Genomic DNA, 16,853 nt, shown 5'->3' on the forward strand with positions numbered 1-16,853 from the left:
AGTACCTTCAGTACCTGAAACGTTATATAAATGCTAAAGTAAATGATCATAATTCTCTACTACATCATGTTGGAACACTATTTCTTTTTCATTTGTGTAATAGACGCTTAAAGGTGTATTTGAGCAGATTACCGACACAAACATTGCAGACCTTATCACTGCGATCATCATCTTGGTCATCGTGTTTGTGGTCAAAGAAATGAATGAACGTTATAAAACCAAGCTACCAGCACCTATCCCCATTGAACTCATTGTGGTAATTATTTTTCTACTTCTTTTTTAAATGGATGTTGTCACATGGAAAGGATAGAGAGAAGAGCCAGATTTTTTTTTAACACGGTTGATCCTATGTACTATTGTGAATAATTAAATTTGTGTCCAGCTTGAGAAAAAAAAAAAAGTCCAAAAATGTCTTCTATAATTCTCCACAGCTCATGTTCTCCTAGTGTGTCAGGCTGTCTTTTATGAGGAAATCTAGCTCATCTGAAATTGTATCATACTGGAGTTAACAAGCTAGGTTCAAAAAAATTTATTAGGATGTTTTTGAGGTCATTACAAAAATAATGTGAATAACTGCTGTTATTGTGATGGACTACAGTAGGGTGCCAGTCTTTCCCCATTTTAATATACTACCAAGCTACCCCAGGATGAAATTACCCTGGTCTATCTTGATTATTTTTATGAACTCTTTATTTCCGGAGGCTCAAACATAAGGAGCTAATATTTAGAGATAAATTTGACAGTATAGGGGCAAATATTATGACAAACGTTTATTAATTGAAGGTAAACAATATATCGACTACTAACAAGGCTAACAGAAGAACACTTTGTTGAAATCTTATGTTGGCTATTTTGCTTCATTCCAGACAGTCATAGCAGCTGGGTTATCCTATGCCTGTAATTTCAAAGACAAATACAAGGTAGACATTGTTGGAAAGCTAGATAGAGGGTAAGTACACACTATTTATGAATGTGAATGACAGGACGCAGATTTCAGATAAATTGCTTTTCATTCCAAGTAAATTTGTGGGGATTTTTTTTAACCACAACTTGATTAAAATTTAGAAGGGCTGCCAGTTCAAATGCTTTGTGAATGGCACCTGGTCTATGGGCTATATGCCGGTCATTCATGCATTACAGCATTAACTGTTAAGGGAAGAGAGGGCTCAATGTGACCAGTTACCCTCAGAACAAACATTTTATAATCTCAGATTGTTCCCTTCAGAATAACGTATCTGGAGGCTGTGTAATGTTTGGGCTTATTTACAAATAGACAGGTTGAACATACTCATAGGCACAACTGAAACAGTCTAGTAGGCAGCCAAAGTCCACTGCTTCCGCATTGGATCTCCAGAAGGTGACAGCCAGCACTCCAAAATGCATCATACTATTAGCAGAGCTTGGAAGTAACTAGTTACAAGTAACGAATTACTTGTAATTTGTTACTTTTTTGAGTAATGGGTGGGTAATTCCTTGACATTTTGATTGTAATAGAACTAGGAGTAATTTTACTACTTTTGCGGAGTAATTGTAACGTTTCCAGAATTACTTTTGGCCATTACTTGGCGGGGAGCAGGGGAAGTCTTCTGCTCCTCTAATTTGTGCATGAAAATCATGTGCCTCAAACTGGGCTTCTGTGCAGTGTTGCTCTTTCCTCATGCTCTGTGGATGTGCAGGAGGCGACGAGGGAGGAGGTGAAGAGTGAGACGGGGTAGAGTGGAGAAAACAATTATTTTAAAAAACGGATAGTGGTGGTGAAGAATGGAGTGATGGGGAAAAGAATCCGGAGCACAGCTTGGAAAAGTTACTTTTTTGAACTACAACTCCTACCAGCCCAATCCAGTGGCCTTGCTGGTAGGGACTGATGGGAGTTGTAGTTTAAAAAAGTAACTTTTCCAAGCTCTGATCCGGAGGTCAAGAACATAGATAAAGGAGAAGGAGGCAGCAGCAGAATGGAGATAAAGAACTGTGGAGGTGAAAGATGACAACGTGTGCGTGTGTGTGCACTTGGCACACAAAGTGGCCTCCACCACCCTATCTGGCTACTGTTCTGCATTTGCAGTATTTTAACTTTTTTGCATCTCAGGGGAAAATGTTTGCTTGAGTGAGTGTCCCTTAGTTGGTAAGTGTCTCTTTCCATTACCCCCCCCCCCCCGCTCAGGTCTCTGGTATCAAGCCAATTCCTACTCCAGCCACAGAGACAAGGAGGGAACGGCCATCACCGATAACCATAGGCAGGTTTCTCCCGACAGATAGAGTGTCACGGGTCTTGCCCAAGCTATTGTTGCCTATAAATGAGACCAGGTGTGCATACAAATAACTCTTCCCACTGCACCGCGTTCTAGTGACTTGTCTGGCCTTCATTGTTATTTTGTTCAACCATAGAAGTAAAAACAAGGGAAGGCACTTAATGGGGGAAAGAGGGGGAAAGGAAGGCTAGAGCGACCGGAAGTGGCTGGTTAACCTGATGGAAACAAAATGAATTTCATGGAGAGTTTAGTGGGCGGAGAAAGGGGAGTATCTGAAAGTGATGTTCCACCCTCCAGCAAAAAGCATTGGAGCAAAGAGCCTACGTGGGAGGAGCACAGAGAAGTGGAGACAGTTTTTCCTTCACTTTTTGCAATTTCAGCGAGTTGGTTTAATTCGGATTTAAAGGGAAAAGCAGTGACACACCTTCCCTTTGTCTGCAACGTCATGTAAACCCTGCAAATTAAACAGGGATACAAGTAGCCCCTATCTCACTGTAAGTCTCTGTGTGAACGGGTCCTATGTCTTGTTTCCGAACCCAAAATGCTAGTTCTATTATTTCTTTTCATGCGGAGACCTAGATTACATGTTCTTTAGATGGGAATTGGTAAAGAAAGGCATGTCCCCTTTCAGGACCTTCTAGGTGTTTCCTAGTCATTCAGAAAGCATATGCAGGCAGGGCCAGTCGTACCAATAGGCTGTATGTGGATGCAATGAAAGGTCTAGAAACTGTTAGTTATTTATTACTATCGTATTATTACTTCCAGGTAGAAGTTTTCTACCTTAGGTACTAGAATAACTTCCCTGAGATCCCTAGAAGACTAATTATTAAACCACTCTTGGAATTGTAACTCTGTGAGGGGAACAGGGGCCTCTTAACAGCTCTCAGCATCCTTAACACACTACAGTTCCCACGATACTTTGGGGGAAGCCATGACTGTGAAAGTGGTATAATTGCATTTTAAATATAAGGTAGGGATGTGGCCTTAGCCACTCATGGGTATTATACACCTTGGTGGGAATGAGGGCACCATTTGCAGTTCCACTTCAGACAACAAAATCTATTTAGCAGGCTCTGTCCCTCGGCCATTGAGCCAGTCATTTCCCTACCAAAAGAAGGTATAGAGTCTATACTATAGACAGCCATGGCAAGCAGGTTTGAGCAACTTTAAGCAGTCTTTCTGGCTCTATTAACCCTCTCCTGTCCACATTACAGTCAATCACACCAATACTGTATCTTGTGTTACACACACACACACACATATATACATACATAAAATATAGGCACTCACATACATAAAGAAGACTAAAAATTATATGTTTCTTGCCATGCTACGATAATTATATATGCCTTCCTTTTTAAGCCCTCCTCTGCCTTCTCTTTCAGATTTCAGGCTCCTGTTTCACCAGACATAAACATCTTCGAAAGCTGTTTGGGTGATGGTTTCTCCATTGCAATTGTTGGCTTTGCTGTAGCCTTTTCAGTGGCTAAAGTATATTCCATTAAGCATGATTACCCCATCGATGCTAACCAGGTAAACAATCAACACAGAAACCATTTCCAGTTCTAAATCTAAAAAAACACTAGAGGTTTTTAAAATATTATGTGTGTTATAAATGCTTTAAAATAATATAAATAAATAAATTTGCCAAAGAAGCATGTTTAAGAAATGCCTTGTCTGGCTGTTAAATATAAATATTTAACAAATGTTTTATCAAGTCATTAAATATATATATCATCTTGATATCTTTAAAGGAATTAATTGCCTTTGGAATAAGCAATATCTTTGGTGGTACATTCAAAGGATTTGCTGCAAGCACTTCGCTGTCCAGATCTGGTGTACAGGAGAGCACAGGAGGCAAAACACAGGTATTGGACAATTTAAGATCCTGCAATAACTGAATTCAAGAAAATGGTATTCTAGGATGCAGATTTACAATGGGCTTTTCTCATGTAGATTGCTGGACTCCTTTCTGCTATAATTGTCCTGATTGTCATCCTGGCTATAGGTCATCTCTTGGAACCATTGCAGAAGGTACTGTGTGCATAACAGTTATTCTTCTTCAACAAAGGGTATTCTTTTTAATGGGATTGATGGGAAATTGCATTATCATCAGTGGAATCTGATGTCATGATTGCCAGGTATTCCCCAGAACTTCATACAGAATAGGGACCCACAAAATGTACGTTTGTTTTGTCTCCATGATTAATGGGGGAGATGGAAGACTAATTCCAGTACAACCCATGTAAGGTTTTGCCCCTGTTGAAAGTGATTCTATGCACCAGATATAACAACCCTGATGCTTCTTATATGGCTGCAGCTCAAGTGGCTGCATTAATCCCTTCCATGTCTACAGCCCCAGGATTGCCATTAGCAGGCTTTGATACCAACTTTGATCCCTGAATGATTCCACTGTCCTGTAACACCATTCTAAGGCTAAAGTGATATCTGTGATAGGAATATATAGGATTATATTCATGAGTGTCAGGATTAATCTGTAGCCACATCTACATTTGATGCACTATGTATCACTGAGCTTTTGGGCTGGACAAACAAAAAATAACATGCCTGTTACTGAAGAACTGGCCACACATTCCTCCTTTTCTGTGCAAGGAATTACTTCACAGAAGGAGAACAAAGCTTGGTGCTCAGAAATGAGCTATATTATCTCAGTGTCCAACTTAGAAAATCAAAATTGTGTCCCATTTCCCTGTAACAATGATAAAAATAATCTCTCCCAGCTGTGCCCACCTGGGTACTCGGTTCAGCATCTGGGTAGATCCGAGGGTCGGGGAGGGGGAATCGCTGTGGTCTATAGAAGTTCCATCCCTCTCATTAGGCACCCTATCCAGGTAGCTAATGGTCTGGAGTGTCTCCATATTACGTTGGGCCAGCGAGACAGACTGGGAATACTGTTGGTGTACCGTCCACCCTGCTGCCCAACAGCCTCCCTAACTGAGCTGACGGAGGTGGTCTCGGGTTTGGTGTTGCGATCCCCCAAATTTATGGTATTGGGGGATCTCAACATTCATGCCGAGACCGCTTTGTCTGGGGCGGCTCAGGACTTCATGGCCTCCATGACAGCCATGGGGCTGTCTCAATTTGTTACTGGCCCTACGCATATTTCGGGGCACACTCTAGACTTAATTTTTGCTACTGGAGCAGGGGATGGTGATCTGGGAGTGAGGGATTTTACATCTATTCCTCTGTCATGGACAGATCATCGCCTATTGAGGTGTAGGCTCACAATGTTTTCTCCCCTCTGCAAGGGTGGAGGACCTATTAAGATGGTCCGCCCCCGGAGACTAATGAATCCTGAAGGTTTTCAGAAGGCTCTGGGGAGTTTTCCGGCTGATAAAACTGACGCTCCTGTTGAAACCCTGGTCAATCTGTGGAATACGGAAATGACCCGGGCAGTTGACACGATCGCCCCGGTGCGCCCTCTCCTCTGCAGAGCTCAATTGGCTCCGTGGTTTACCCCGGAGCTAAGAGTGATGAAGCAAGAAAGGAGACGGCTTGAGTGCAAATGGAGACGAACTCCCGACGGCTGTGGTCTTGCACTTGTGAAGATCTCTACCAAGCTCTATGTGAAGGCGGTGAGGGCAGCGAAGAAGCAGTACTTTGCTGCCTCCATTCAGTCATCTTCTAACCGCCCAGCGGAACTTTATAAGGTTGTTCGGGGACTTTTACACTCTGGTCCTCAGAACGCAATAATACCATCAATAGCCCGCTGTAATGAGTTTGCGAGACACTTCCAAGATAAGGTCGCAAACATCCGCCGGGACCTTGACTCCAATATTGTAGCAGTTGAGCCTAATGAGGTGTCTGGAGCACAGTCCTGTCCTGTTTTATTGGATGAATTTCAGTTGGTTCAGCTCGAGGACGTGGACAAGGTGCTTGGACAGGTGCGGGCGACCACTTCTGCTCTGGATCCTTGCCCCTCATGGCTAATAAAAGCTAGCAGGAACGGAACAGCCGGATGGGCCAAGGAGGTGATCAATGCCTCTTTACGAGAGGGAGTGGTACCACCCTGCCTGAAACAGGCAGTGGTGAGACCGCTCCTAAAGAAAACCTCCTTGGACCCTGAAAATCTTGACAACTATAGACCAGTAGCAAATGTTCCGTTCCTGGGCAAGGTTTTAGAGCGTGTGGTCGCTCACCAGCTCCAGGCTGTTTTGGATGAAACTGATTATCTGGATCCATGTCAATCGGGCTTTCGGCCAGGGTTTGGTACAGAAACAGCCTTGGTCGCCCTGTATGATGACCTCTGTCGGGAGAAAGACAGAGGGAGTGTAACTCTGTTGGTTCTCCTTGATCTCTCAGCGGCTTTTGATACCATCGACCATGGTATCCTTCTGGGACGTCTTGCGGACTTAGGAGTTGGAGGCACTGCTTGGCGGTGGCTGTGCTCCTACCTCAAGAATCGTCTCCAGAAGCTGGTGCTTGGGGAGCATTACTCGAGTCCCTGGATACTCCAATATGGGGTCCCCCAGGGTTCAGTTCTGTCCCCCATGCTCTTTAATATCTATATGAAGCCGCTGGGTGAGGTCATTAGGAGATTTGGAGTGCGTTTCCAGCAATATGCTGATGATACGCAGCTCTACTTCTCCTTTTCATCTTCTTCAGGTGAGGCTGTTAATGTACTAAACCACTGCCTGGCCGCGATAATGGACTGGATGAGAGCTAATAAACTGAGACTCAATCCTGACAAGACTGAGATGCTGTTGGTGGGAGGGCTCTCTGCCCAGATGGTTGATGCCCGACCTGCCCTAGATGGGGTTACACTCCCCCTAAAGGAGCAGGTCCGTAGTTTGGGGGTCTTATTAGATCCGCTCCTGTCACTGGAGGCTCAAGTAGCCTCGGTGGCACGGAATGCGTTCTACCAGCTTCGGCTGGTAGCCCAACTACGACCCTATCGGGATAGGGAGAACCTTGCCACAGTTATCCATGCTCTGGTAACCTCTAGATTGGACTACTGTAATGCACTCTACGTAGGGTTACCTCTGAAGACGGTTCGGAAACTTCAGCTGGTGCAGAATGCTGCGGCCAGAGTTCTTACTGGGACAAAAAAAATTGATCATATAACACCTGTCCTGGCCCAGCTGCACTGGCTACCAATATGTTTCCGGGCCAGATTCAAAGTGTTGGTTCTTACTTATAAAGCCCTTAACGGCATCGGACCGCAATACCTGGCGGAACGCCTCTCCCGCTATGTACCTACCCGGTCGCTGCGCTCGACGTCGAAGGCCCTTCTCCGTGTCCCAACGCATAGGGAGGCACGGAGAACGATAACTAGAGCTAGGGCCTTCTCAGTGGTGGCCCCCGAACTATGGAACGCCCTCCCTGATGAGATACGCCTGGCACCTTCTTTGCTATCTTTTCGGCGCCAGGTAAAGACCTATCTCTTCGCCCAGGCATTTTAAAAATTTTAAAATTTGAATTTAAAATTGAAAATTTTTAATTATGTTTTATTGTGTTTTTGTATTTTAACCTGTTTTATTATGCTGTGCACCGCCCTGGGAGCTTATTGCTATAGGGCGGTCTAAAAATGTAATAAAATAAATAAATAAAATAAATAAAAATAAAACAACTGACTATTTGCTGTCTTTTGATGCCTCCAAATCTGCCACCTGAGACAGCAGTAACTTCATTCTGGCTAACAGTAGGGAAGTCTCTGTTGGTATCTATGTGTGTGTGTGATGTGCCTTCAAGTCAATTATGACTTATGGCGACCCTATGAATCAGTGACCTCCAGTAGCATCTGTTGTAAACCAGCCTGTTCAGATCTTGTAAGTTCAGGTCTGTGGCTTCCTTTATAGAACCAACCCATCTCTTGTTTGGTCTTCATCTTTTTCTACTCCTGTTTTTCCCAGCATTATTGTCTTGTCTAGTGAATCATGTCTTCTCATTATGTGTCCAAAGTATAATAAACCTCAGTTTCATAATTTCAGCTTCTAGTGATAGTTCTGGTTTAATTTATTCTAACACCCAATTATTTGTCTTTTTCACAGTCCATGGTATCCACTAAACTCTCCTCCAACACTACATTTCAAATGAGTTGATTTTTCTCTTATCCACTTTTTTCACTGTCCAACTTTCACATCCATACATAGAGATCGGGAATACCATGGTCCAAATGATCCTGACTTTGGTGTTCAGTGATACATCTTTGCATTTGAGGACCTTTTCTAGTTCTCTCATAGCCGCCCTCCCCAGTCCTAGCCTTCTTCTCATTTCTTGACTATGGTCTCTATTTTGGTTAATGACTGTGCCAAGGTATTGATAATCCTTGACAAGTTCAACGTCCTCATTAACAACTTTGTAGTTACACCTTCTTCATCTTGGTCCAATCCTGCTTTCCGTGTGAGTTTGTATCTATACGGTTTACTTAAATCACAGCACAAAATTTTAAAGCGAATTCTAGCTCTTACAGAATAATTTCTGAGTAAGAAACCCCCACTCACCCACACAATAATAAAAGCATTGTTGGGTTATGCTGATCCTGCTTTATATATATGTATTTCATTTCAATGCCTTCCTCATAGTGGATTGAGGAGAACAGAAAAGGCAAGATGAAGAAAGCTATGCAGCAGTATGTGCATTACACACAATGAAGTTTGACACCTTAGTGGTGGCACATGTAGCAGGAAGGAACAGGGAAAGAAGTAGCAATACCCTGGGAGGCACAGCGGTTGCTCTGTTATTTCAGTATTAATTCTTTTTTCCCTGTCTGATCTTAAGCATAAGGTGTATTTTGCTTTCTCATTGACAGTCAGTCCTTGCAGCTTTGGCTCTTGGCAATTTAAAGGGAATGCTGATACAGTTCAAAGAGATAGGAATTTTGTGGAAAAAGGACAAATATGACTGTGTAAGTAATTAATAACAACACAAATGTCAGCGTGAAATGCTCTTGAAATTCCTCATTTAAAAGTGATTGTCAAAGGTGATTGTTCAGAAAATTGCAGTGGCCACTCCAGTTATCCCCCACAGTTGCCTTTGTTAATTTTGCTATATAGAAAAGGGAACTTTGACACAGGGGGACCTATTTGCAATCATTGGCTTCTTTGTGATGGGTTTTGTTTTCCGTTTGCTTGTTCAGGGAAATATTGTGCAAATCTCCAGTGTGAGATTATGCAATTGCATTTATTCACTATAATTGGAATGCACTCATGATGTGTATTTCACGATTGCAACAACAGTTTTAAAAAGAGCTATCTATGAAGGGGTCATATACCACCACCCCCTTATCTGCACATCACAGAAACAGTTCAGCAATCTGCACCCACAAAGTCTGAAAGCAGTCTTTAAGATAATTACCACTGATAGTGTGCAATTGCTTGTAAAGGGGGGAGGAGGACAGGGGTCCTCCTCCAATGAGGTGACCAGTGCTGAACACAGTAGCATAGCTGAAGACATTTTCAAGGGGTGGTATTCGATGCTAGTCCTACTCAGAGTAAACCCACTGAAGTTAGTAGTCATGACTAACTTAGGTTCATTGATTTCAATGGGTCTACTCTGGGTAGGACTTAGCTGAATACAACCCCAGGGTTAAATCTAAAGCCCAAATTGGATACAGCACCTCGACTGTAGTGCCCATAATTCCTCTCTCCAATAAATAAGTTTTAGAAATAAATATATTCCAAAAACAATTCCAGTTCACGTTTTCATAGTGTCAGTCCCCAACGCACTCTTTGGTGGTGAGGGGAAGAGTGCCTTGATCTTTATTCTTTGTTTTTACTCATGATTGAATGTATTCATTATATCTGGTTGTTTGATATATATTTTTTGTCAGTTTATCTGGATTGTAGCCTTCCTAGCTGCTCTCTTACTGGGGCTAGATCTTGGACTGGCAGCTGGAATAGGATTTGAACTTTTGACCGTTATATTCCGTGCACAATTGTGAGTAAATATTTATCTTTCCCACTTGTCAGGGGACACTCCTGAAGCAGCTTAATTATTATATTTTAAAAATTAATCATAAAAAAATGAAATACCATTAAATCATAAAAATGATTAACAGCCACAAAATAAACCATTATCAGCAGCAAATAAACCACAAAATGAATAAACAATTTGGTGTTTGTGAGTCATGACGACAATAAAATAGTGTAAATTATAAGTAGTCACATTTCACAGGTGTCTCTTTGAACTGTATGTACCTAAATTATTTAATATATCTGCAACTCAGTTCTATATGCCAGTGATTTTCTCCAGGAGAAAATATGCCAGTGATTTTCTCCAGGAGAAAACAGTAGGCGAATATCAGGAATTCGGGTTCTATGCCTATTCTGTGAGGTCCTAGTCCCAGCCCCTCCATTACAGACTCTGTAGAGTCCTTAATGTTTTGTTTCCAAAATATTTCACTCCATGGCCTTAACACAAGACATTTATCTAACCTAAATGTCATCCTAAGCCTTATTTATTTATTTATTTATTACATTTATATACCGCCCCATAGCCGAAGCTCTCTGGGCGGTTTACAGCAATTAAAAACATTAAAAACAAATATACAAATTTTAAAACACAAAAAACAATTTAAAAACACAATTTTAAAAATTTAAGAACAATTTAAAGCCTTATGGCCTTTTGTGTTATATTGTTACAGAGATTCCCAAACTTTTTTTTTCCATGGACCATGTGACATGAACATTGCTAAGGGTCTTGGTGGACCACTTAATGATTTTTTCTTCCTGTTGTGGCAATTGTCATGTTCTATACTAGCTGGTGTATGATTTTTAATTGTTTATTGCTTCTTTTGTTACTTGTATTTTATTGTACTCCAATTTGCATTCCATAGAGTTCAGACTGTAATACAATAAAATACCATGTAATAAATAAAATACAGTTTAAAATACAGTTTAAAATCAATGCTGTGGACCACCTTAATGAAATTCGTGAAACTTGTGGTCAATGGCCCACAATTTGGGAACCTCTGATCTACAGTCTGGCCAACCACAGTGAGGGTTAATTGGCCACTCTCTTGGTAAATGCTACTTTAGAGAGTGGACTGTTGACAACACCTGTCTGTTGAGTCAACAGAGAGGAGAAGAGATTTAATAATGGTAAAATATTGAAAAACACTGGTTGCCCATCTTACAGGAAGCATTTGATCAACCATCATTTTGAGAGATATTTTTTCCAAAGACTAGAGAGACATTCATTGTGCCAATATATCAAGACATCCAGAACTGAACATAGTTCATGGAGGCTAATCAGTCTCATGCACACATCTGAAAACATTTACAGAAAATGCTTAGTAATTCACTTCCATAAATATTATAAAAGTCCAAAATGAGACTGATGTTGTGGGATCCATTTCTGAGACTATGGAAGCAAGATAAGTACGTTATCTAGGCTGACACAGAGCCAAACTCTGGGCTGAGACAGAGCCAAATTCAGAATAACTAAGGGCTGATTCACATATTTGCATCACTTGAAATCCTATCACTTAATGATTTGCAGCTGAACATCTTACCTATTTCTATTGAAAAATGTTATTTGATAATGTCAGATGATATGAAAGTTGTGTCTCTGGTAGTTGATCTTAGATTACCATTTCATATATGCTAAATTTTACTTATGGTGCATCAATTGATAATCATACACAAGTAAATTTGTGCTGTGAGTCCCTCTCAAGGAGAGTAAGAATTACATATTTATTACTCATGTTACTTTTAAATCAGCTTAACAGCACAAGCCTATACATCAGGGATGGGGAACTTGTGGCACTCCAGATGTTGTTGGACTACAACTTCCATCCTCCCAGACCACAGGCCATGGCAGCTAGGGCTGATGGGACTTGGAGTCCAACAACATCTGGAGAGCCACAGGTTCTCCACCCTTGCTGTACATATTAACTCAGAAAAAGGCCCATTGTGTTCAACAAGGCTTACTCCCAACTCCCAAGTAGGTGTGCAGAGATTGCAGCCTATGGTAGTAGCATGGATATGCCCAAAGAGCCATGTCCTTATTAAAATGAAGGTTGATAGATGCCTCTTTCATTGTGTTTTAATTTTTCCATTATTTTTCAGTCCAAAATGCACAGTTTTGGCTAATGTTGGAAGAAGTGACATCTACAGAAACAGAAAGGATTACACAGATGTAAGAATCCTTTTCTTAATAGCTAACGTTTCATATTGATTGTGAAGAGGATGTGCTAAACTAATAAGTATATTTTGTGGCCTAGATATATGAGCCAGAGGGAGTGAAAATTTTCAGATGCCCATCCCCAATCTTCTTTGCTAATATTGACTTCTTCAAGGACAAATTGACTTCAGCGGTAAGCATTTTACCTGTGATAATTCCTTAACAGAAATTATTTTTTCATGTAGCATTTAATATCAAGCAGTACATTGTGAAACAATATATGCCTCCTCTTATTCTTGAATCTTTGAGAAATTTCAAACGTTTCACAGGATTTCCCCCTGAGAGTTTTATTTTTTAATCTGCTCATTTGTAAATGTTTAGCTAAATAGCAGAAGATAGCTTACTAGTGCAGGTTGATCTACCTGTTGTTCATTAAGCACTCTCTGGCCAGCTTAATCTTTTCACATTGTTTTCATTATGAAATTATGGTCCAGAGCTATTTTCAGGATCATTGAGCCTAACTCCATCTGGCACCTGTATCAGAGCTTGGAAAAGTTACTTTTTTAAACTACAACTCCCATCAGCCCCAGCCAGCATGGCCACTGGATTGGGCTGATGGGAGTTGTAGTTCAAAAAAGTAACTTTTCCAAGCTCTGCCTGTACTACATGTGGTGCTCTCGAGTAATGACCACTGATGATCATTTGATGCTGATGCTGATTAATTTTCTCTTTTTATTTTCCCCTTTTAACAAATTTGCACTTACTGAAATTTTTAATGATGTTTCTATTGTTGCTGTTTGCTGATTTTATTTTTATATGTTGTATACCTCCTTTATATATGTTTATGAAAGTGTGGGTTATAAATACAGAAACAAACAAATAAATTTATTTCTTACCTGCCCTTTACCATCAAGTCCCAGGGTGAGTCACAACAATGTTAAAATCAGTTAAAACAATGGTATTGTTTTTTTCATATTTAAGATTTAAGAATGAGGATCTTGTAGTCCTGCAGATGTTGTTGGACTACGGCTCCCATTATCCCTGACCATTGATCATACAGCCTGGGACACATGGGAGTTGAGTTCAACAACATCTGAAGGGCCAGAGGTTCCTTACCCATTATTAGGTCCAGTGTAATGCAGGTCCTGCAAAGTGTGTCCATTCTGCTTCCTGTGCTGGATCCCTTTAAAACACCTTACAATTAAGACAAGGTGGAAGACAGTGGTATGGTCAGAAATGAAGACGTACAGAATACTGGAAAAATGTTATGTCTACATTAGCTTTTAAGTATAACATCCAGAAAACCATGTAGTCCACTTCCATCTGATATTATTGCTCTTTCATCAGCTATATCCCACTAGTGGAAGACATTAAAAATGTTGGCAGTTCTTTCTAGTGTGAGCTACAGGATAATCATGGTAGTAGTGGGTAAGGATCTTACTTGGATCACAAAGATTTAAAAAGAACCTCCACATCCTTTAATTCAGCACCTTTTCCAGATCAGAATTAATGCCAAACTAACAGCTGCTTCTGTTTTTCCAAGAGGCTTTATTTTTTATTATTGTCAGACTGATGGCTGTCTATGGCCTGGTTTGGACATATCTCAGCTTATTAAAATTAGATATGCACAAGCCTTGTACCTATGTGCACCATCTCTTCCTAACTCCCTTCTTCTTGATTTGCTGCCATTTCTGGAAACTACAGGAGGGAAGAGTGCTCTTGTACTTAGGTCCTGCTTGGGGATTTCCTATGGGCATCTGGTTGGCTGCTGTGAGAACAGGATGCTGGGCTAGATGGGCCATTGGTCTGATCCAGTAGGATTCTTCTTATGTTCTTATTGTTGGAAGTGGGGCAAGAGCAACTCCTGTTTTGTTCTTTTGTTTATGTTCCAGAAGGGAGATAAGAGTTAGGGTCCTCCAGATGGATAGGCTTGATTACCTTTATCTGTGATGCTCTGACTTCCTTCCGTTGTTAGACTGATACGTCTTAAGGGAAGCTTATCTGCCCCTTCTCCTTCCGCCCTTTCTTCTCTTCTCCGACTGTCCAAAAGAGGGGAGACACCTTTGTCTCAGACTCTGCTCTCTCTCTCCTAGCTATGAGGGCAATACCCAAGTCTGGACATTGCGCCTCCAACTTAGTTAGTTAGAACTAGGTATGCCTTTCTGTCTACTATGTATTTCTATATATAAAGTAGCTTTTCTTATTTTACTAAGTCTTAAGTCTCAGTGATCTCAATGCAGGGTAAAAGCCTGCTACTTAGGTAAACGCACACACACGTTTCAGACCACTGTTATTCTCTGCTTAACAAATATACACAACAACACTTCTATTCAGTTGAAGACTTCCTGGGTTAATTAAGTATACATTTCCATTACATAAATATCCAGGAAACTATGGTTACTAGGTCTGGAACAAATCAGGATCATTCTGAAATGAATTTCAAACTGTGATTTCGATCCTGGCTGCTTTCATACCTAGTAAACTGCGTTGGGCATAATGGGAAACTATGATTAATTAACCCAGGGAGTTTTCAATGGAAGAGTGCTGAGGAGAGGGAAGAGGTGGCAGAAGGACAGAGCATGCAAGCACAATGCTCTGCTTAGTAAGCAAAATGTTATATGTCTGAACTAGGCCAATCTTTAATACGGGGACAAAACTACTAACTAGCCTATCTTACAGGGTTGTTGTAAAAATGACTGAGAATATACGGGAAGTATTTTGTTCACTTAGTAAAATTGCTATATAAATACTGTTTGTTATAATACATTTAAATCTATACTAAGAATATGTTTTTCAACCAAGGTCTGTATGATATTTAAAACTTACCAGGATGATGATTTTAAAAAGCAATTTTCTGCTAAACCAATACAAATTAAATGTTTCAGATTGGATTTAAGCCACTAAGGGTGCTACGTAAGCGTAACAAAGCTCTGAGGAAAATCAGAAGAATGCTGAAGAAGGGAGAGCTTCAAGTGACACCTGTAAGTTTCCTGAATTAATTAAATGACAGGCACAAATTTACCTAATTTACAAGAGTCTAATGTTAGCATGTGTTTTTAAATTGCTTTTTAAAAATATGTTTTTAAATTTGTATATTTGTTTTTAATGTTTTTAAGTAAACCACCCAGAGAGCTTCAGCTATGGGGCGATATACAAATGCAATAAATAAATAAATAATTCCAGTCAACAAAACTTGCAAGGATCTGAAGATCATTTGTGAAAGTCATTGGTTTCTTAATTTAACCTAAACCAGTGAAAACCAGTAGGAAACCAATGTGTAGCCAGAGAGCTGCTGATAGTTTGTTTATTGCATGTATTTAGAACAAGCATGAATTTGAAGTGCACTTACCTGCCACCAACTGGCATGATGCTGCCTATGTTCAGCAGTTCCATTTTATAATAAGAGATGGAAAATAACTGTTTTTAGGGTATTGTGGAGATTATAAAAAGTCGACAGTTGAAGAAACTTCCTGTATAAACTTGCTCTATAATAGGGTTGCCAGGCTCTGCCTGAGACTGATTCTGTATCTTTAGGAGAAGAGAAAGTCAGCCAAGTGCAGGTGTTCTTGCAACCCTGTAATGGGAAAAACCACAAGGTGGAATTCTCCCTTCCCCCTGCACAACAACTGTTAAAGATACAGAAGACCTCTTGGTTGCCAGGCCCGGCCTCCAAGAGGTCTTCTGTATCTTTAAAAGTCAGGCAGGGGGAAGTGAGAATTCCATCTTGTGGTTTTTCCTATTACAGGGTTGCAAGAACACCTGCACTTGGCTGACTTTCTCTTCTCCTAAAGACACAGAATCAGTCTCAGGCACTGAGCCTGGCAACCCTACTCTATAATCTGATGTATTTTGAAATTAAAACTAAGATTTCTTGGATTGGGGTGGGCAACCTTTTTCTGTCCAAGATCATATTGCAAATAATATTTTGAGGAGGGGCATGCTGGCGATTGGCAGAGCTAGAGACAAAATTGCTCTGGATTAACTAATCTGGAATAAAGGCCACCCAACTACTGTTGTGGAAAACAACTCCTTTTTGACTTTGGTATGCTAGAGAGGGAGAGAGGGAGAAGAAGAAGCCCATTTGTTTTCATATGGTGGAAATGTATTTTTGCCAAGCCATACAATTGGAGAAAATGTATGTTTTAAAAAAGAGAGTCAATTTGTTTTATCAGATAAAATACTGCCAATTGTTTTGAAGCTATGTGGAAAGAGTGGGGGAACTACTTTTAAAGCAGGAAAAATAAGGATGAAATTAACAGGATGAAAGAATGAAGTAGCTTCAGGAGGCATTGGGGGCCACATAAAATGATGTTTGGGCCTGTATGTTGGGCACCTCAGCCACTGATGCTAGAGCCTGAGAATCACAAAAAAGTGCCTAGAGCCCTATGCTGTTTCTTTCTCACTTACATTATTTTAGAATTTGCAAAGTAAGCAGTCTTATTCAACATTTATCTTTCACTCCCCAAACAACTTACAGGCACAGATTACCTTTAATAGCAAACCTGACAATCAAGTGTC

The 16,853-nt window shown here is 40.6% G+C and overlaps 1 protein-coding gene across 1 annotated transcript in view; it reads left to right on the forward strand.

The window, feature by feature from the left end:
* The window catches only part of SLC26A3 (solute carrier family 26 member 3), a 37,079-nt gene that overhangs the window by 14,157 nt on the left and 6,069 nt on the right, over window positions 1-16,853 (forward strand). Inside the window, exons 6-15 of the mRNA XM_061640370.1 lie at window positions 104-256; window positions 867-949; window positions 3,635-3,782; window positions 4,004-4,117; window positions 4,206-4,283; window positions 9,022-9,117; window positions 10,042-10,148; window positions 12,281-12,350; window positions 12,436-12,528; window positions 15,221-15,316. Of these exons, the coding sequence (XP_061496354.1) occupies window positions 104-256; window positions 867-949; window positions 3,635-3,782; window positions 4,004-4,117; window positions 4,206-4,283; window positions 9,022-9,117; window positions 10,042-10,148; window positions 12,281-12,350; window positions 12,436-12,528; window positions 15,221-15,316 (1,038 nt within the window). The remainder of the gene's footprint in view (window positions 1-103; window positions 257-866; window positions 950-3,634; window positions 3,783-4,003; window positions 4,118-4,205; window positions 4,284-9,021; window positions 9,118-10,041; window positions 10,149-12,280; window positions 12,351-12,435; window positions 12,529-15,220; window positions 15,317-16,853) is intronic.

The sequence above is a fragment of the Rhineura floridana genome, chromosome 8 (genome assembly GCF_030035675.1).
Source record: "Rhineura floridana isolate rRhiFlo1 chromosome 8, rRhiFlo1.hap2, whole genome shotgun sequence".
NCBI lineage: Eukaryota > Metazoa > Chordata > Lepidosauria > Squamata > Rhineuridae > Rhineura > Rhineura floridana.